Source organism: Bubalus bubalis, chromosome 7 (assembly GCF_019923935.1).
Source record: "Bubalus bubalis isolate 160015118507 breed Murrah chromosome 7, NDDB_SH_1, whole genome shotgun sequence".
In the NCBI taxonomy this organism is placed as follows: domain Eukaryota; kingdom Metazoa; phylum Chordata; class Mammalia; order Artiodactyla; family Bovidae; genus Bubalus; species Bubalus bubalis.
The window spans coordinates 45,554,375-45,574,509 of record NC_059163.1 but is presented as its reverse complement, the minus strand read 5'-3'; the positions used below and the strand labels follow the sequence as shown (position 1 = coordinate 45,574,509).

The 20,135-nt window shown below is 40.2% G+C and overlaps 2 protein-coding genes across 7 annotated transcripts in view; one reads left to right on the top strand and one right to left on the bottom strand.

The window, feature by feature from the left end:
• PPAT (phosphoribosyl pyrophosphate amidotransferase) overlaps positions 1-18,087 on the bottom strand; it is a 39,096-nt gene extending 21,009 nt beyond the window's left edge. Inside the window, exon 1 of one of the 2 annotated variants that reach the window (XM_025290012.3) lies at positions 17,770-18,087. In XM_025290012.3, coding sequence (XP_025145797.1) covers positions 17,770-17,897 — 128 coding nt within the window. In that variant the 5' untranslated portion in view covers positions 17,898-18,087. The remainder of the gene's footprint in view (positions 1-17,769) is intronic. The other variant, XM_006058353.4, reaches the window with a different exon arrangement.
• PAICS (phosphoribosylaminoimidazole carboxylase and phosphoribosylaminoimidazolesuccinocarboxamide synthase) overlaps positions 1-20,135 on the top strand; it is a 44,456-nt gene that overhangs the window by 6,988 nt on the left and 17,333 nt on the right. Inside the window, exons 4-8 of one of the 5 annotated variants that reach the window (XM_006058346.4) lie at positions 3,413-3,502; positions 10,175-10,246; positions 11,558-11,623; positions 14,090-14,226; positions 18,704-18,770. In XM_006058346.4, the coding sequence (XP_006058408.3) occupies positions 3,413-3,502; positions 10,175-10,246; positions 11,558-11,623; positions 14,090-14,226; positions 18,704-18,770 (432 nt within the window). Of the gene's footprint in view, positions 1-3,412; positions 3,503-10,174; positions 10,247-11,557; positions 11,624-14,089; positions 14,227-18,241; positions 18,261-18,300; positions 18,358-18,457; positions 18,550-18,703; positions 18,771-20,135 lie in introns of those variants that run through there. The other 4 variants (XM_006058348.4, XM_006058351.3, XM_006058349.4 and 1 more) reach the window with 4 other exon arrangements.

The window sequence follows — 20,135 nt, the reverse complement described above, 5'->3', positions numbered from 1 at the left end:
AAAGAAAATTGGATTTCTAGAAGTTTAAAAAGACCAGTTTTACAGAAGCAAAAATAAAATTCTTGATGGCAGAAATTAAAAAAAATTTTTCATATCAGTTGTGGTAAAATTGTGAGTAAACAGAAAAAGTGCATTGAAAAACTCAGAAAAATACAAAACCTGTGAGAATGTGAGTTCTCTGAGGACACATCATAAAATTCTTCAAAATGAGTTTAACCTAAAGAATTGAGATGCAATTTACACAAAGACATAACTGCATGAAATAAACTGCATGCATTCTAGGCCAGGAGTCAGGAAATACAAGTTCTACCTCAGTCTCTGTGGAACTCTGAACTCAGGAGTGCCTCCTTCAGATTTGCTATGTAAAATGGTGGAATGGACGAGATGTTATTAAAGACCTCAGTGGCCACAATGTTTCTAGATCTTAATATCAGCCTTAAATGACACAGTCTTAATTCTTTATTTTTATTCTTAATTAAAGGATAATTACTTTACAATATGATGATAGTTTCTGCCATACATCAACATGAATGAAGTCCTAATTCCTAAAAGTATGAGTGGGAAAAAGAGGGAAATGACAAAAAGTTAGGATTGGGAAATGGTGGTGAGAAGTCCTAAAATGTTTCACTACAAAACAAAGAAAGAAACTGGTCTGCTAGAAAACTATACATCTCCTCCATTGAAATTAAAATATAAAATAACTAGTGATCAAGTAGCCCAAAAGCAATGGCATGATTGTGTTCATACAGTAACTACTGGAGATGCAGGTGAACATAATCTTGTCAGTTTTATGTCAAGACCTAGTTCAGTTCAGTCAGTCAGTTCAGTTGCTCAGTTGTGTCCGACTCTGTGACCCCAGGAATCGCAACACGCCAGGCCTCCCAGTCCATCACCAACTCCCGGAGTTCACTCAGACTCACGTCCATCGAGTCAGTGATGCCATCCAGCCATCTCATCCTGTGTAGTCCCCTTTTCCTCCTGCTCCCAATCCCTCCCAGCATCAGAGTCTTTTCCAATGAGTCAACTCTTCGCATGAGGTGGCCAAAGTACTGGAGTTTCAGCTTCAGCATCATTCCCTCCAAAGAAATCGCAGGGCTGATCTCCTTCAAAATGGACTGGCTGGATCTCCTTGCAGTCCAAGGGATTCTCAAGAGTCTTCTCCAACACCACAGTTCAAAAGCATCAATTCTTCAGCGCTCAGCTTTCTTCACAGTCCAACTCACATCCATACATGACCACTGGAAAAACCATAGCCTTGACTAGATGGGACTTTGTTGGCAAAGTAATGTCTCTGCTTTTGAATATGCTATCTAGGTTGGACATAACTTTTCTTCTAAGGAGTAAACGTCTTTTAATTTCATGGCTGCAGTCACCATCTGCAGTGATTTTGGAGCCCCCCAAAATAAAGTCTGACACTGTTTCCACTGTTTCCCCATCTATTTCCCATGAAGTGATGGGACCAGATGCCATGATCTTCGTTTTCTGAATGTTGAGCTTTAAGCCAACTTTTTCACTCTCCTCTTTCACTTTCATCAAGAGGCTTTTTAGTTCCTCTTTACTTTCTGCCATAAGGGTGGTGTCATCTGCATATCTGAGGTTATTGATATTTCTCCCGGCAATCTTGATTCCAGCTTGTGTTTCTTCCAGCCCAGCGTTTCTCATGATGTACTCTGCATATAAGTTAAATAAGCAGGGTGACAATGTACAGCCTTGACGTACTCCTTTTCCTATTTGGAACCAGTCTGTTGTTCCATGTCCAGTTCTAACTGTTGCTTCCTGACCTGCATATAGGTTTCTCAAGAGGCAGGTCAGGTGGTCTGGTATTCCCATCTCTTGAAGAATTTTCCACAGTTTATTGTGATCCACACAGTCAAAGGCTTTGGCATAGTCAAGAAAGCAGAAATAGATGTTTTTCTGGAACTATCTTGCTTTTTCCATGATCCAGCAGATGTTGGCAATTTGATCTCTATTTCCTCTGCCTTTTCTAAAACCAGCTTGAACATCTGGAAGTTCACGGTTCACATATTGCTGAAGCCTGGCTTGGAGAATTTTGAGCATTACTTTACTAGCATGTGAGATGAGTGCAATTGTGAGGTAGTTTGAACATTCTTTGGCATTGCCTTTCTTTGGGATTGGAATGAAAACTGACCTTTTCCAGTCCTGTGGCCACTGCTGAGTTTTCCAAATTTGCTGGCATATTGAGTGCAGCACTTTCATAGCATCATCTTTCAGGATTTGAAATAGCTCAACTGGAATTCCATCACCTCCACTAGCTTTGTTCGTAGTGATGCTTTCTAAGGCCCACTTGACTTCACATTCCAGGATGTCTGGCTCTAGGTCAGTGATCACACCATTGTGATTATCTTGGTCGTGAAGATCTTTTTTGTACAGTTCTTCTGTGTATTCCTGCCACTTCTTAATATCTTCTGCTTCTGTTAGGTCCATACCATTTCTGTCCTTTACTGAGCCTATCTTCGCATGAAATGTTCCCTTGGTATCTCTAATTTTCTTGAAGAGATCTCTAGTCTTTCCCATTCTGTTGTTTTCCTCTATTTCTTTGCATTGATCACTGAGGAAGTCTTTCTTATCTCTTCTTGCTATTCTTTGCAACTCTTCATTCAGAGTTCCAAACTCTGCTTATATCTTTCCTTTTCTCCTTTGCTTTTCGCTTCTCTTCTTTTCACAGCTATTTGTAAGGCCTCCTCAGACAGCCATTTTGCTTTTTTGCATTTCTTTTCCATGGGGATGGTCTTGATCCCTGTCTCCTGTACAATGTCATGAACCTCCGCCATAGTTCATCAGGCACTCTATCAGATCTAGGCCCTTAAATCTATTTCTCACTTCCACTGTATAATCATAAGGGATTTAATTTAGGTCATACCTGAATGGACTTCCCTGGTGGCTCAGACGGTAAAGTGTCTGTCACAATGCGAGAGACCTGGGTTTGATCCCTGGGTTGGGAAGTTTCCCTGGAGAAGGAAATGGCAACCCACTCCAGTACTCTTGCCTTGAAAATCCCATGGATGGAGGAGCTTGGTGCAGGCTACTGTCCATGAGGTCGCAAAGAGTTGGGCATGACTGAGCGACTTCACTTTCACTGAATGGTCTAGTGGTTTTCCCTACTTTCTTCAATTTCAGTCTGAATTTGGCAATAAGGAGTTCATGATTTGAGCCACAGTCAGCTCCTGGTCTTGTTTTTGTTGACTGTATAGAGACTTATAACACCAGATGTTTAGTGACCTAAGACTAAAATACGTTTAAGGATGGGGAATCTAATTACAGAAAAATAAACAACCACAGTTTTTAGTATCAAGTTCACTCTAAAAGGGAAAATACTATATTAGAGCTTAAAACATAGTTCTAAAAGTAAATAAAAAAACACACCGCCATATATCCCACTGTATTTATACAGTTATTGCTGGAGATGCAGTTGAAGATGCCTTGGTCAGTAATATGTCAGAAGAGCTGAGAGAGACAGATATGAGGCAAAGCCCTTGCACAGGTAAAACAATATTGTTTTTATGTGTGTGTGTATATAATGAAATACATGTTATTACAAGATGCTGCTGCTGCAGGTTGTGTCACTGCCAAACTCATATGTTGGAACCCTAATCCCCACTGTTACTACATTTGGAGATGGGACCTTTGGGAGAAAATTAGGTTTAGATGAGGTCATAAGGGTGAGGCCTGCAGTATTATGATGGTTTAATATACTTATATACATTGGGCTTCCCAGGTGGCCAAGTGGTAAAGAAGCCACCTGCCAGTGCAGCAGAGGCAAAAGACGTTGGTTTCATCCCTAGGTCAAGATGATTCCCTGGAGGAGGGCAGAGAAACCGACTCCAGTATTCGTGCCTGGAAAAATCTCAGTCAGAGGAGCCTGGCGGGCTATAGTCCATAGTGTTGCAAAGAGTTGGACATGACTGAATGCACACACACCCATTATATACATTATATAATAGCCACAACATCTAACATGTTATTATAAGAACATATACAAGTATGTTATAACATTATACAGTATTGTTGGATAATATTCACATTTCCAAAATGCAGAAATGGAAGGTGGAAATTATTAATGACAGTGAAGGTCCCTGTGGCTGCTGTTCATAGCAGCATCGGCATCATCTAGGAACTCATTCAAAATGCAAATTCTTGGGCCCCCTCTAGAACCAGAAATTTGGAGTGAGTTCCAGGAGTTCCATATGTATTTAAGGTGATTCTGATACATGTTGAAGTTTGAGAACCACTGCCCTGTGGTATAGGGCACTTAGGGGATGCAGAGTGTGTTTCCTCTCTGATAGTTTGCCTTTTAGACAAAATTGAGGGAAGAAGGGTGACCAAGCTTCTAAGCAGAAGCCTAGCCATCATAGACCTTGTGCTAGTCTTTCAGTCCAAAGCTTCATGCAGCACTGAAAAGTTTAAAAACCAATTCTGATCCAAAAACCAGGTGCCCCACAGTCTTGGCAAACTTCACATTAAAAGCTCAATGGAAGAAAAGGAAAGCGGCTAGAACACTCAGTGACAGGTGAAAATGGAGAGAAATTAAGGAGACTAACCAAACAGGAATGTGCAGCTGACTAGTGGGACAACAAAGGTAAAGAAAACTCTGTGCTCCTAAGGATTCTAAAGGAATAACTGCAATGACCCTTTGTCACTGGAAGTTAAAATCAGATTCCCACATACAGTGTTTAATAAGAAAGAAAGGTTTCCATGAAAAAAGTTTAAAAACTTTAGAATATCTTTATCATTTTTAAATCTTAAATTTTTTTTAAAGATTTTTCAAAAAAAATTCAGAAGATTAAAGCTCATTAGTCCTCTGGAGAGCTCACTTAAACACAACAACCTCAGTATAACTTCTTTTATGTAGAAGGAAAATATTAAGCCAGATGTAAACTGACAGGTTTTAAAAATGGTACATTTACATGTTAGTATGGAATATATCTAGAAAATATGAAACAGGATGTTTACAGTCATTTTAGAAATAACAGTATTTTAAACTTTCAAATGAATATAAAAGTAAAGGTATAAACCCACATAGATCCCAGCAGCTAAATATGTAAGAAAACACTATATATATACTTCATGATGCACAAGTTGCTAGTCCACTACTTGGAAGACTGTTATGTTAAGCTTAAAGACATGGATATCTATCTTTAGAAAAAATCAGGTCAATAGGTAGAGGTCAGCTCATTTTATTTTTATGTGCTTAGTTGCTCAGTCATGCCTGACTCTGCAAACCCATGGACTGTAGCCTGCCAGGCTCCTCTGTCCATGAGGATTCTCTAGGCAAGAATACTAGAGCGGGTTGCCATGCCCTCCTCCAGGGGATCTTCCCAACCCAGGAATCGAACCCAGGTCTCTCTCATTGCAGATGGAGTATTTACCATCTGAGCCACCAGGGAAGCCTATTTCATTTTTACATTTTACTAATAAATATTGTTATCGGAGTTGTCATTGCTCCAATATTGTTAACATTCACACTTGGTCATAAAACTGATCTCCCCAAAAGTAACACTTTACTATCTTAAAAGTATACTAAGCTTCTTCTTCTTCTTCTTCTTTTTTTTTTTTTTTGTATTTCAAGTAAAAATTCAGCTAGAGCTATGGACCCCCACATTCCAGATAACTAATTAGTTTCCAACTTAGAACCCCTGTAGATTTTGGTTTAGTATTATGTTGTAGAGTGGATTCAAGCTCCTGTATTTTTAGAGAAGATCATCAAGCATAGCCAAGGTGTCATGTTTTTAGAGAATAAAACCAGCAGAGGGCTGAAAAGAGTAACACATAAGATTCAATTTGATTCCAGTCAGGAGAAAATTAGCTACTTCAAGTAAATTATCACTTAAAATATGTATGACCAATGAAATAGGAAGAAGCTAATCACTGGAAATTATCATAGAACACTTAGGCTCTATTACAATAAGTAAAAGGAAATGATATCTTGGTATCTCTAATTTTCTTGAAGAGATCTCTAGTCTTTCTCATTCCATTGCTTTCCTCCGTTTCTTTGCAAAGTGAAGGCTTTCTTATCTCTCCTTGCTATTCTTTGGAACTGTCCATTCAGATGGACATATCTTTCCCTTTCTTCTCTGCCTTTCTTTTCTCTTCTTTTCTCAGCTGTTTGTAAGGTCTCCTCAGACTACCATTTTGCCTTCTTGAAAATTTCTTTTTATTTGGGAAGGTTTGATCCCAGCCTCCTGTACAATGTTAGAAACCTCCGTCCATTGTTCTTGAGGCACTCTGGCTATGAGATCTAATCCCTTGAATCTATTTGTCACTTCCACTGTATAATGCCAAATGGCCTAGTGAGTTTCCCTACTTTCCTCAATTTAAGTCTGAATTTTACAATAAGCAGCACATAATCTGAGCCACAGTCAACTCCTGGTCTTGTTTTTGCTGACTGTATACAGCTGCTCCATCTTTGGCTGCAAATATAATCAATCTGATTTCAGTGTTGACCATTAGTCCATGTGTAGAGTCATCTCTTGTGTTGTTGGAAAAATGTGTTTGCTACAATCAGTGAGTTCTCTTGGCAAAACTCTGTTATCCTTTGCCCTGCTTCAATCTGTACTCCAAGGCCAAACTTGCCTGTTACTCCAGGTATTTCTTGACTTCCTACTTTTGCATTCCAATCCTCTATGATGAAAAGGACATCTTTTTTTGGTGTTAGTTCTAGAAAGTCTTGTAGGTCTTCATAGAACCATTCTACTTCAGCTTCTTCAGCTTTAGTGGCTGGGGCATAGACTTGGACTTCTGTGATGCTGAATGGCTTGCACTGGAAATGAACTGAGATCATTCTGTCATTTTTGTGATTGCACCCAAGTACTGTATTTTGAACTCTTTCACTGACTATGAGGACTAATCCATTTCTTCTAAGGGATTCTTGCCGACAGTAGTAGATATAATGGTTATCTGAATTAGATTTGCCCATTTGTTCACTGATTTTTCAATTCCTAATTGACTCCTAAAATCTATTCCTAAAATGATTTAAACAAGGTAGAATACTTCAATACCTTGGTAATCAGGCCAAAGTCACTGCTTTCTAGTATAAGACAGTCACAGGTAGATCAACTCTGGCTCCAAGCGGTGGTTTGTTGTTGTTCAGTCACTAAGTCATGTCTGACTCTTTGCAACCCCAGAGATGGGCACATATATTCTATTAGAGGCCACTCTTATCATCAGTCCAAAAATCCTATGTGAAAGGCTACATGGCTCTTTTAAGAATAATCAAAAGGAAAAGAGTTCTATTTTCCTTTTGGCTGTAGTAAAATGTATTTCCAAAATTAAAATATTCACTATCCTGGCAATTTAACAAAAATTAGCAACATGATGGCCAGCAGAGGGCATTCAAATATCTATTGTTAGTATCTCAGGTGTGCCAAGCATCTTGTTTTCTCCAATTCATTTATTTCTTTTAATAGACTGAAGATTCATCTGTAGTTTTCTTTAAAATGGAATGTTTAATTACTTCTGTATATTTTGCATACATTTGAATAATCTTAGGAGTAAAACTGCTCACTTTGCAACCCCATGGACTGTGGCCCGCCAAGCTACTCTGTCTATGGGGTTTTCCAGGGAAAAATACTGGAGTGGGTTGCCATTTCCTCCTCCAGGGGATCTTCCTGACCCAGGGATTGAACCTGTGTCTCCTGCATGGCAGGAGATTCTTTACCACTGAGTCACCCAGGATGCCCAGCAGTAAAATTATTATATAAATTAATGTACTTTAGTCATATGAAACAACATTGAGAACCTTTAAAAAATTAAAAAGCTCAGACATAGGTAAGCTGATAAATTTAAACAGTCTACTTGTTAATTTAAAAAGTATAATTTCTATAATTCTTACTGTTTATACTTTAATCTTTTATTTTTTATTTTTTTATACTTTAATCTTTTAAAAAGCTGTGACAAAATAAAGCTTATGGCTGGTCTTTGCCCCTAGCTCCTGGCACAGAGTTTCAAAAATCTTTGGAATTTCTAATGGTAGAAGTGTCTTTTTGTTTTTTGTCTTAATGATAGAACTTAGTACATACTGCAAGTGCACACACACACATTCATAGATGAGTACAAACAAGATTCCTACATCATACTGGGGGATTGTAACCATGTATCTTTGAATTAACAGAATATTATGGTTTATAAAATGTTGTTGTTTAGTCACTAAGTCATGTCCAACTCTTTGCAACCCCATGGACTCCTCTGTCCATGGGATTTTCCAGGCAAGAATACTGGAGTTTGTTGCCATTTCCTTCTCCAGGGATCAAACCTGTCTCCTGCATTGGCAAATGGATTCTTTACCACTGAGCCATCACGGAAGGCAAAGTGTAGAAGGGATCGTTATTATTTCTTACAATTCTATGTGAATCTATAATTATCTCAATAAAATTTCAATTAAAAGACAAACAGTAGATTAGGGAGCCCCCGGTTGATGAAGCACAAGCTGGAATCAGGATTGCCGGGAGAAATATCAATCTCAGCTATGCAGATGATACCACCCTTATGGCAGAAAGCAAAGAAGAACTAAAGAGTCTCTTGATGAAAGTGAAAGAGGACAGTGAAAAAGTTGACTTAAAACTCAACATTAAGAAAACTAAGATCATGGCATCCGGTCCCATCACTTCATGGCAAATAGATGGGGAAACAATGGAAACAGTGACAAATTTCATGGTGACTGCAGCCATGAAATTAAAACACACTTGCTCCTTGGAAGAAAAGCCATGACAAACCTAGACAGCATTTAAAAAGCAGAGGTATTACTTTGCCAACAAAGGTCCGTCTAGTCAAAGCTATGGTTTTTCCAGTAGTCATGTATGGATGTGAGAGTTGGACTATAAAGAAAAGCTTAGCACCAAAGAATTGATGCTTTTGAACTGTGGTGTTGAAGACTCTTGAGAGTCCCTTGGACTGCAAGGAGATCCAACCAGTCCATCCTAAAGGAAATCAGTCCTGAATATTCATTGGAAGGACTAATGCTGAAGCTGAAACTCCAATACTTTGGCCACCTGATGGGAAGAACGGACTCATTTGAAAAGACCCTGATGCTGGGAAAGATTGAAGGCAGGAAAAGTGGACGACAGAGGATGAGATGGTTGGATGGCATCACCAACTCAATGGACAAGAGTTTGAGCAAGCTCTGAGAGTTGGTGATGGACAGGGAAGCCTGGCGTGCTGCAGTCCATGGGGTTGCAAAGAGTCGGACATGACTGAGCTACTAAACTGAACTGAACTGATATGGCTCTAGAGCACAACCTGTCATTTGAAGTCTTGATATTGCTAGAAGCTAAACTTCATCCTAGTCTCCTGGTCCAAACATGTCCTTCATAAGAAGATGAGGTCCTACCCTGATGTACATCTTCACACACCCACTGCGGCAATATGTTTACAGCCCTCTATCTATACTTTTGCCTCAAGGTTTATTAATACAAACCATTGTCTAATTGTAGAATAATCATTGCAAGTAACTATATAGACACCTATACTTACTAACATAGAATTCTTTTTTAAAAATGTTCAGTGTATAGGGAAGTACAGCTGAGACAAAAGAACACTACCATAACGTTGCTATACTTCAACATAGCAATCCTGAACATACACATAGGAGGAGGAGATTTCCCCAAATTACCAACAGCGCGGTTGTAAACATCCTGAACATATACTGGTCCACCAGGACAAATTCCTGTTACATTTACCATGCTAAGCATTTTAAGTTCCTTAAAATGTTAATCACTGTCTGCTTAATACCTCAATATAAAGACTGCTAAAACCACTTTAGAGTCTTTTATTCCTTTACATGTAGTGCAATAAGGATTATTCTTAGTTACAATGAGGACTGAATGAAAAAAAGAGCTGTAAGAGCTCTTTGGCAAGCATTAAAATGTAACGGTGAAAGCTGTTAAGGAAATTAGGTCACAAACCACTTTTATACTTTCAAACCAAGCTTCCTGCCTTGTGACTTTGAAGGCAGACTACTTTTCAACATTGTGTTGGTGGTGAATCCTCTTAAGGCCATCTTCAAATCTGGTTCAAGATGGCAAATGTTCTTGGCTTTGAGGTTACACTTTTGATGCTGGGATCCAGGCTTATTACGTTTTCAGTGTAGTCTTCACCTGCCAAAGTGCATTAGGGTTCTGTGAACAACACTGAAATTACTACTGTCTTTGTTTTCTGACAGAGGAAGACACTGCAAGTAATGCCTCAGATGAGGTGGGCGGCCCCACAGCACCACACGGTATCCCTGGGTCAGGTAAGGGATCTAAATTGTTGAATTTTAAATGTTCTTTTGATTTTTAAAGCCTAATATATACCAGTTGAAGTAGTTATAGGGAAGATGTCTACTATAGATGATCCCAAAGGCCTCATTATATTGAATACCTGAGTTGGTAGAGTTTATGGTAGGGGAGTAAAGAATTGTCTATTCCGACTTCTTACTAAAAAAAAAAAAAAATATGTAAATACCAAGACACTCTGTATTCATAAATATGCAATCAAGGATACCTGTTGATGAAAAGCAGGTAAATTATTCTCACTAATACTGGGGGTTAATCTGTCTTATTTTAAAAACTTTGAATGTATGAAAAAAATTTTGATCCTTATATTGAAATTCTCAATGCTTTACGTCAGTCCAGTTTGCTTTAAATGAATGATACTGAAATACAGGATGTATCTAATAATTGTGAATCATATTGATTCATAGGAAATCATATTCCTTTAGAAGATACTAAAAGTCATTTACAGATTATAATAGTGAGTGACACAGGCTGGAAAACACTGGTGTGACAAGGAGGTCAGAGCACTTATAAACATATGGTCTCATGAAAAAATTAAGCAAATGCTTGAAGGGGGCCACAAGAAATAAAGAAATATTTGAGGAAATTGCCAGAAGATGAATGCAGTTTGGAATAGACAAGAGACTGGAAACAATGTCATACCAAATACATAAATTTTAAATTATGAATACAGAGTTTTACAAAAGAAAAATGTCAACCCTCAAAGAAAAATGAGATTTTATGAAGTTGATGGCCTCCTAAGACAACCATCTCTCAGAACTGCCAAATGGAAACAAGGTTACTATGTAACCTTGGAATTAGACTTTTTAAGGTGAAAATTCTATAAACCTTCCTCTTTGTATTTAACTTAGCAAAAAATTCAATAATAAATTCCTAATACTATTTTATGTTCAAATGGCTCCCTAAATTATTATAAACCATATACCTATTAAGTCAAGAATTTCAATTTCAAGCCTTTCCTAAAGATTTAGGAAAGATTAGTACCAAAATCTGTAGAAGGCAATGGCAACCCATTCCAGTGTTCTTGCCTTGAGAATTCCAGGGACAGGGGAGCCTGGTGGGCTGCCGTCGATGGGGTCGCACAGAGTCGGACACAACTGAAGCGACTCAGCAGCAGCAGCAACACCAAAATATTCCTAATTCTTAAACTCTTTCATCTGTCCAATCACTTAAATATTCTAACTGTAGAATACTTGAATGCTTGCAAAACTAATGCACTTTTAAACAATGTCATATAATGACTATTTTCCTATGTTCTCTTGTTTAAGAATTATTTGAAAATCATACCAAAAACCCAAGAGAAAAGAGCATCAAGAGAAAAGCACTTGAAGATGGTAAGAGTCTGAAATATGCCAACTTTTCCCACACTGATTAAAACTTCTGTAGCTTTTTCCTGATAGATGTTTATTCTTGTCCTTGACAAATCAAGACTATTATTTATGAGCTGTGTGAGAGCAAAAAATGCTGAAAAATCATTTCTTTCATAGCTTATTAATAGGAAAGTAACAAAGTAAACAGAAACTTTCCCACGTCAAATTTCTGCACAATTATCTATCCTTAGCCTTTAAATTACACTTTTCTGTGACTGCCATTAGAATACTAGGATGTAAAAGGAAAACCCCCACAAAGTAATAAGTTCTGAATTTTGCTTTTCTCCAAAGGTAACAATGGCCATAACTTTTTAGTAATTCTACAAAAACTGAGAAGCCAGCTAATTATGAAGCTGTCATTCCAAACTGACCCATTATAAGTAACAGAAAAGGTTACTTATAATGTGGGTGCATGCTAAATGTCTTCAGTCATGTCTGACTCTGTGTGACCCTATGGACTGAAGCCCACCAGGCTCCTCTGTCCATAGGATTCTCCAGGCAAGAATACTGGAGTGGATTGCCATGCTCTCCTCCAGAGGATCTTCCTAACCCAGGGATCAAACCTGCATCTTTTACATCTCCTACATTGGCAGGCAATTTCTCTACCACTAGCACCACCTGGGAAGCCCAACCTAATAATAATAATATAGCATAAAGAAAAACAAAGACTATAAGAAAAGGCACTGGTCTGAGAAACAGAAAACCTAATTTTTCTAGTTTCTCTTTACCCTTAAAATTCAACATGGAGCAAATGACTGCATCTCTCTAGATTGCTAAAATAATCCAACTTTAGCATTTTATAGATTTATAATTGATCTAATTGTTTTGAGTTCACATAAATAGTTGAAGACCTCAGTTTTTACAAAGTGAAGACACCTGTGCACCTACCACTCAACTCAAGATCTAAAACACTACCAGCACCCTAAAGACCAGACCCCCCCCACTTCATTAATTATCCTGTTAGCCCCCATGCGTCCATGCTAAGTCGCTTCAGTTGTGTCTGACTCTGTGACCCTATCGACTGCAGCCTGCCAGGCTCCTCTGTCCATGGAATTCTCCAGGCAGGAATATTGGAGTGGGTTTCCATGCCCTCCTCCAGGGGATCTTCCCAACTCAGGCATTGAACCCGCATCTCTTACATCTCCTGCATTGACAGGTGGGTTCTTTACCACTAGCAGCACCTGGGAAGCCTGTTAGCCCTGGTAAAAGTTATCAATGTTCATTACCATAGGCTAGTTTTATTAATAGAATCATACAATTGTCTTTTCCTTTAGTATGTATTTTGTAATGTCAAGCTTCTTTCACACAGCATTGTTTGAGAGTCATCCATGATTTTACTTGCAGCAGGAGTAATAGGAACATACATCCCTCTACTTTCTCTATCCAATGTTCCCAGATTGGGGCTACTAAGAATAATGCTGCTATACAAATTCCTGTGCATGTCTCCCATACTGTTGAGTACACACCCAGGAGTGGGATGCAGGGTCACAGGGTATGCATATATCCAGGTAGTGTTCTAAGCACGTTATATATTAATACATTTAATCCCTACTACAACTCTCTGAGGTAAGTGATACCATTATCCCCATTTACAGAGGAGGAAATGGAGGCATGAACAAGTCTGCTCTGTTGAACCAGTTGCTCTACTGCCTCTCTGTGGGGGCAGGGACCATCAGCCTCGTGTAGCACAGTATTCCTAGTGTCAACCACAGGGCCCTGCATACACACAGGACGAGCTCAACAAATATTTTTTGAATAAAGTATTAGAGAATAGCAGGACTCCACTGTTCCCCAACCCTGCCCAACAACACTTATATCTCACGAAAGCTGAAAATTTTATTCTCCATTTTTTGACATAAATTACAAATCAGATGAGTTGCCTCATGTTTTCCTTCTCTCAATGCCCTTTAATGGATGTGCGACTGAAAAGGGAAACTGCTAAGGATTAACCACACGAAAGTACCATTCCCAAGGCACTGACTGTGCACCGGACCTTTAAAATATTCAAGTCTAGCCCAACAGGTGAGAAACAGAGTCAGAAATTAGACTTTCCCAAGATCAAACTATTACTAGGAAACCTAGTAGACTTCAAGTCTTATGTTAAAGAGGCTATTCCCAACACTCACCAAAACGACAAATCAGTAGTACCTTAAGATCCTTGGGGGATAAGTCACTTTTCCAACTAAGGGAATGTAAAACACTAGAGGAATGTAACATATTTGGCTATTATTTCTAAGAGATAAAAATAAAAAAAGTTAACCCCAGCCTTAATATGGCAATTCAAAGCAAGTTCTCTGATAATCTACTCCTGGGTTTCCCAACAAACTAAATGAAGACAACTGGAAACAAATTCCATAGGTTTGTCTGAGTGCATCCCTCCTCTCTACCTCCCAAGTGCCTTTCTAGTGATACGTTATATACTTTTTGCAGAATCAGCATCTATATCTCTTAAGAAAACTGCTTCTGAGACCGCTGCAAATCAGTTTCCTCAAAGAACAACAGAACCAAAAGATTCTTCAGAATATTTTTGCAGTCAGGAGACTCCCTACGTGACCCAACTTCATCAGGTAAATGTCATAAATTTTTAGAAAAGGTATGAAAATGTTTACCAGTTGTAGGGTTCAGTTCCTAACACAGGAAGATGATAATTCACTTGAAGGGCATTTTTGTCCCCTAACTAACTAAGGAAAGGCTAACTAGCTGATTCATGTGATAAATGTCTGAAATTTTAGTAATTCCTTTTATGGAATCTTCAAATATGTCCATGTCATTCTAGTCTCCATTAACTGGGACTGTGGTTTAAAGATAAAGATCTCTAATCTACAATGGGGTGTATGGTTTGTCCCAACTCTGCAAACCTCAGAACTCATTGATGTTTAAGCCCGAAAAAGTAATTGATTATATTTATCTGGCATAAACAAGCACACACACACAGCTTTATAGCTGAAGAGGACAACCAATTAGCTTAACACTGAAAATTCCCCCTGACAGAAAGCAGAGCTATGGTATAAATCTGCAAATAGCCAGACTACTAAAAAAGAAGGACTTCTGGATGAACCCATCTGGATTAAGCATCCAGTGCATGACTGTCTAGTAATTGATATTCCATTTGTTTTTATATATAAAATACATAACACCACAACATTCAGGGGTTCTGTCATCCCTGACACTAAATATCTATGCCTAAGAGAGAACCAAAAACAATGCAAAAGTGACAGACATTTCAGTTTCTAGAGCCTTCTGCAACAGATCACCACCAGCCAATGTACACTGTATATAACTAATTCTATATTAAATTATAACAACCCATCTAGGCTTCAAATTTTGACATTCCTTGATTTACTGTCAAATGAAAACATTTTTTGAAAATTTATTGAAGTACAGTTGACTTACAATGTTAATTTCTACTGTACAGCAAAGTGATTCAGCTATATTTATAACAAACATTCTTTTTCATATTCTTTTCCATTATGGTATCACAAGATATGTAATATAGTGTCCTGTGCTATACAGGAGGACCATGTTGTTGTTATCCATTCTATTAAAAACATTCTTTCTTAATCTTTCACCCCTACAGCAGCAGATTTTATCTTCTAGACATAAAGAAGTTTCATATTCTTAGAATCAGTTTCCCTAATGTATGAGGACTTTTGCTAATTTAAAATTGTGAACTGGATAGGGTTATGGGCAAGAACCAGCGCTCTCAAAGAATCTTAATGATTCTATGCCTGCTGCTGCTGCTGCTAAGTCACTTCAGTTGTGTCCGACTCTGTGTGACCCCATAGACAGCAGCCCACCAGGCTCCCCCGTCCCTGGGATTCTCCAGGCAAGAACACTGGAGTGGGCTGCCATTTCCTTCTCCAGTGCATAAAAGTGAAAAGTGAAAGCAAAGTCGCTCAGTCGTGTCCGATTCTTAGCTACCCCATGGACTGCAGCCTACCAAGCTCCTCCGTCCATGGGATTTTCCAGGCAAGTGTACTGGAGTGGGGTGCCATTGCCTTCTCCGGATCCTATGCCTACACAAGGAAAACTTAAATGGTTTTCCACTAATGCTTTTCTTCTCCAGAAGCTATTGAGTTTTTTGCCACTGTTACTGAAAGTATCACAAGGTCAATCTTCAACACCACAGTTTAGCAAATACTTGCTCTGTCAAATAAGCAGCCTGATAGAATCCATTAGGTTTTCTCTATCATCATGTAGTAATCACATTTTTATTGCCCTTCAGTTCAGTTCAGTTCATTCACTCAGTCGTGTCCGACTCTGCGACCCCATGAACCGCAGTACGCTCGGCCTCCCTGTCCATCACCAACTCCCGGAGTCCACCCAAACCCATGTTCATTGTGTCGGTGATGCCATCCAACCATCTTATCCTCTGTCGTCCCCTTCTCCTCCTGCCCTCAATCTTTCCCAGCATCAGGGTCTTTTCAAATGAGTCAGCTCTCCGCATCAGGTGGCCAAATGATCTCCACATCATTATTGCCCTTAGCTTGTATCAATATTATCTAATTTCATTAATTCTTTCACTTAAAAGCAACTGTAGATAAGTGCATATAATTAGGAATAAAGTTATTCATAAAAAAAATTACCCTACTTTTCTTTACACACACATTTAAATAGGAGATATTGGGGATGAACTTTATGAGTTAACTAAGAAAGTAAATAGTTAAAAAAAAACTCAAGGTCAGTCTCATATCTTCCTCACAGACCACCAGGCAACTCTAAAGATCCCTTGTGTTTGTACACCTCTTCCCATGTCAGGATATCCAAAATAACTTCTGTGAAGAATGTTATAAACTCACGGTGTTATGGAGTTCCATATGAATAGCTTTTAGTTTTTCCTTGGATTATATATATAATCCTCTCAATAACATTAATGTATTTTAAAATAAGATCTCTATTATGGTCAACCCACAGTTATCCAAAATTAATTCAAATTAAAAATATTCTTTTTGATTCATCCTAGAATTTTAAATTACTCTCAGCTTTTAGTAAACAAGGAATATACAAGATGTGAAACTCAAACCCAACTATTCTGGATCCTGAAAAAAGCAAAAAGCCTACTTCTACTTTAAGTTTGGTGGAGGGAAAGCTAATCATTTGGAATGCATTTATACATATTTCTCCCATATTGCTGATAAGTGTTATCACCAAGTTCCTTAACTGTTCTAGAAGTTGTTGCTGAGGTATCCTCTTATGGAAACTGTAATATTTTCAGTGATGTCAGGCTTAGGTTTATATTTCTTACCCTTAAGAAAACTGTTTATATTAAAACTTAGTTCAGTTAGTAGGAAATGGAAAGATCACAGAAGCAAAGTTATTTTTTAACTCAAAGGATCTATCAGTTTTTCAAAGTCAGTGTGTATCTTGTCATACAGGTTCTCTCCCTCTTTTAAAGAAGGGAATTATTTTGGCATTTCCTTACTACTAATCTTTTCATTCATTATCTAAAATGTTTACCAAAGAATTTTTTGCACATTCATTATTCCTCCGTGATTGGATTATTATCTGTTGGAATTCATGAGATCTAGAACCGGTAGTTCCTTTTGAACATCAACCGATTCAGCTTCCCCGGGTTTGAATCCTTACATTCCCATAGCTATAACTTCGTTCAAATACAGCATCTGCCCAATAGCTCTGCTCTTGCAAACAAAAGCTTGTGGTGGTTGCAGGCTCCCCGCGAAACCTCAAAGTGTATTGTAGGTCTAGGACTAGCAAACACCCCACACAGTTCTACCACAAGAACAGCTTCAGACTCTGGGAGATCAAAACGCGCAAGCAAACAAGGAAGAACCTCGACTGGGCTAGTCCAGCCGACTGGAGCCTTACAATCTGGTCAGATCCAGGAGGGGTGCACTACACCGGGAGCTCGGAGAGCCCCTAAAGACCGTTAAGGGTGGCGGGGGACAGGCTGAAGTCCAGGGAGACAAGAGAGCCCTGGCGCACGCCTTGGCAATCTGGTGAATGCCACAGGAAGGTACCAGTCCAGGTAAGAGAGAGGTCCGGCCCCTAGTTCTCAGGCGTCCGCGAGATCGCCAACTCCGGCCGCGGGAAGCGGATAGGGCAGATGGAGAACACGAGCCGCCATCCCCACCCCTCACCCAGTCGCTCACCGGTGCTGCAGCCCCACGAGTCCCAGAGTGACCACATGTGGTACGTCTAGCTGCGTGGGCCACTCTCCTGAGGCGATGCACCCGAACACGCCACATTCCTCTCGGATCCCTAACTCCTCCAGCTCCATGTCGCCGCCGGAAGCACGTGGTGGGACCCGCCGCCGCGGCAGGGTTCTAAGCACCAACCAGTAGACTGTTCGGCCTGCAAGCCTCCGAAGGTCCGACCGGGTACAGCTGCTTCCTTCGCAGCGGCTCGACCCTCGCTACTGCGGCGGCGCGTGCTTTCCCCTGAGAGGGATTTGTCTCCACCCCCTCCACTCTGCCCCGCCCCTCCGGGCTGGCCAATGAGCGAGGACGGAGGGCGAGGCCCCGCGGTTGAGTGGAGGAGTGACGGCCCTGTGGGGGTGGAGCTAGCCCTCCCCTGAGGCCTGTGGGAGGATAATTTTTCCGCATGTGCATCTCTCCGTTATTTTCTAGCATCCAAGACGGAGGTACTAGAACTAACGGGGTTAATGTCATTTCTCTCCCAGAGGATATACACTTTGTATGTCCCTCCTCATATGCTTTTCCCCGAGCCGTCACTACTTGGTATGCCCCAACTTCTGAGCCGCTCTCTCTGGCGAGGAGGGGCCCAGTCAGCGAGCGGCAGAAAAGTGGGGAGGGGCCGCCAGTGCGCGCCATTTTTCTTGCCAAGAACTGCGCCCGCGCTGGGCGGGGCGGGGGAGCCCGCGTCGCTGCGCCTGCGCGGCGGGAAGCCTTGCTCCGGCGTCCAAGTTCTGGGTAGGTTAGGGACCCGCGATATTCCGTGGCCGCGGAGATGTTCGAAGAGACCCGGAGGGGGCGCTAGGGGTCACGCGGCCATGCCAGGGCGTGCCTGTGGGCGGTGCCTCGCTCCCCCGCCCCGTGAGCCTCTCTGATCGCGTTTCTTTTCCAGAGTCCTGCGTCTCTTCCCAGCGCGGCCGAAACCCTCAGACCTCTCCGGACAATGACGGCAGTCGAAGGTGAGTTAATTGGCGTCCGCAGGAGTTGGGACTCCACGGTCTTTCCGCCTCTCTCACGCTGGCCTGTGCGCTCTTCTTGGCTCCCCACGGCATCCTTCCCCGGACTGTGCCCCGTCTCCCTGCATCCGCCTCTCTAGGCCACTGGGCGCGCGGGCACGTGGCCCTGACGCTGCGCAGCCGTGCGTTAGAAACAAAGCGCTCCGGGGCCTTCGAACTTTTTGTAACATCCAGAACTTCTCGTGGAATGAGGAAAAGGCGCAAAGGGTCATTGGAACGAGAGATGGCCAGAAATTAGAGAGATACCTGCAAATCGCGTTTGCAATAATAGGTATTGCAAAACAAACGCAGGAACATCTAATGTTGATTCCCGAAACCAAAGTCTTGCTTTTCCCTTTAGGTTAATAATAGCCTGTTTCAGAAAATTAATAACTGAACCTTCTGAGGATTTTTATATTTCCTGTCTAGATTTTGTTTTTAGCCATTTTATGCCAATGAGAGTTTCAAAGTGAAGTGAAAGTGAAGCCGCTCAGTCGTGTCCGACTCTTTTCAAAACCACCAGGCAAAAAGTTTATTGCTTCACTTTGTATTTATCATGTTACATATTTATAATCGTTTTGTCCATGCGTGATGAGGATCCTCAGGAAAGATAGTTTGTGCTATTTTTACTGCTAAATTATATCCAAAGTAGTACCATTTCAACGCATAAGCAATATAAAAATTGTGATTTTTGCGAGTTTAAAAAAAAATATTGAAATCCAGTGTGTATTTTACACTTACATCATCTCAATTTGGAGTAGCCACATTTCAAATGTTTCATAGGCACCTGTGGCTAGTGGCTGTCCTTTATTGGACAGCACCATCCTAGATGTTCTTATCTCTTTGCAGAAGTTCTGTAGTTTTCAGTACTCTTAAATTTCAATTCCATGAATTATTCTCAGTCCTCATCAGCCTCTTCTGAATTCATCTATGAATTTATAGCAAGCATTTTGGCACTGGTAGCAGTTGTCTTCTATGATGTTATGTTATTTCTATTAATGGATAGAAAAGCAATTAGGTAATAAATAATGATTCAGGGGATTCCCTAATGGCCCAGTGGTTAGAACTCCATGCTTCCATCGCAGGGGGCAGTTTGGCAAACTAAGATTCCACAAGCCACAGTGGGATGGCCATAAATAAATAAATGCCGATTCAACTAAATTGAAGGGAATAGCATTGGGTACAGACTTCTAACCTAGGCACCATCCTTAACTTTCCATATTTCCCATATTGAATCAATTGTTATTAAAACTTTTACCTTGTAAATAGCTTGAGTCTTATCCCACTTTTTTTTTCTTTAGCCCAGGTTATTTGTCACCTGGCTTGCTA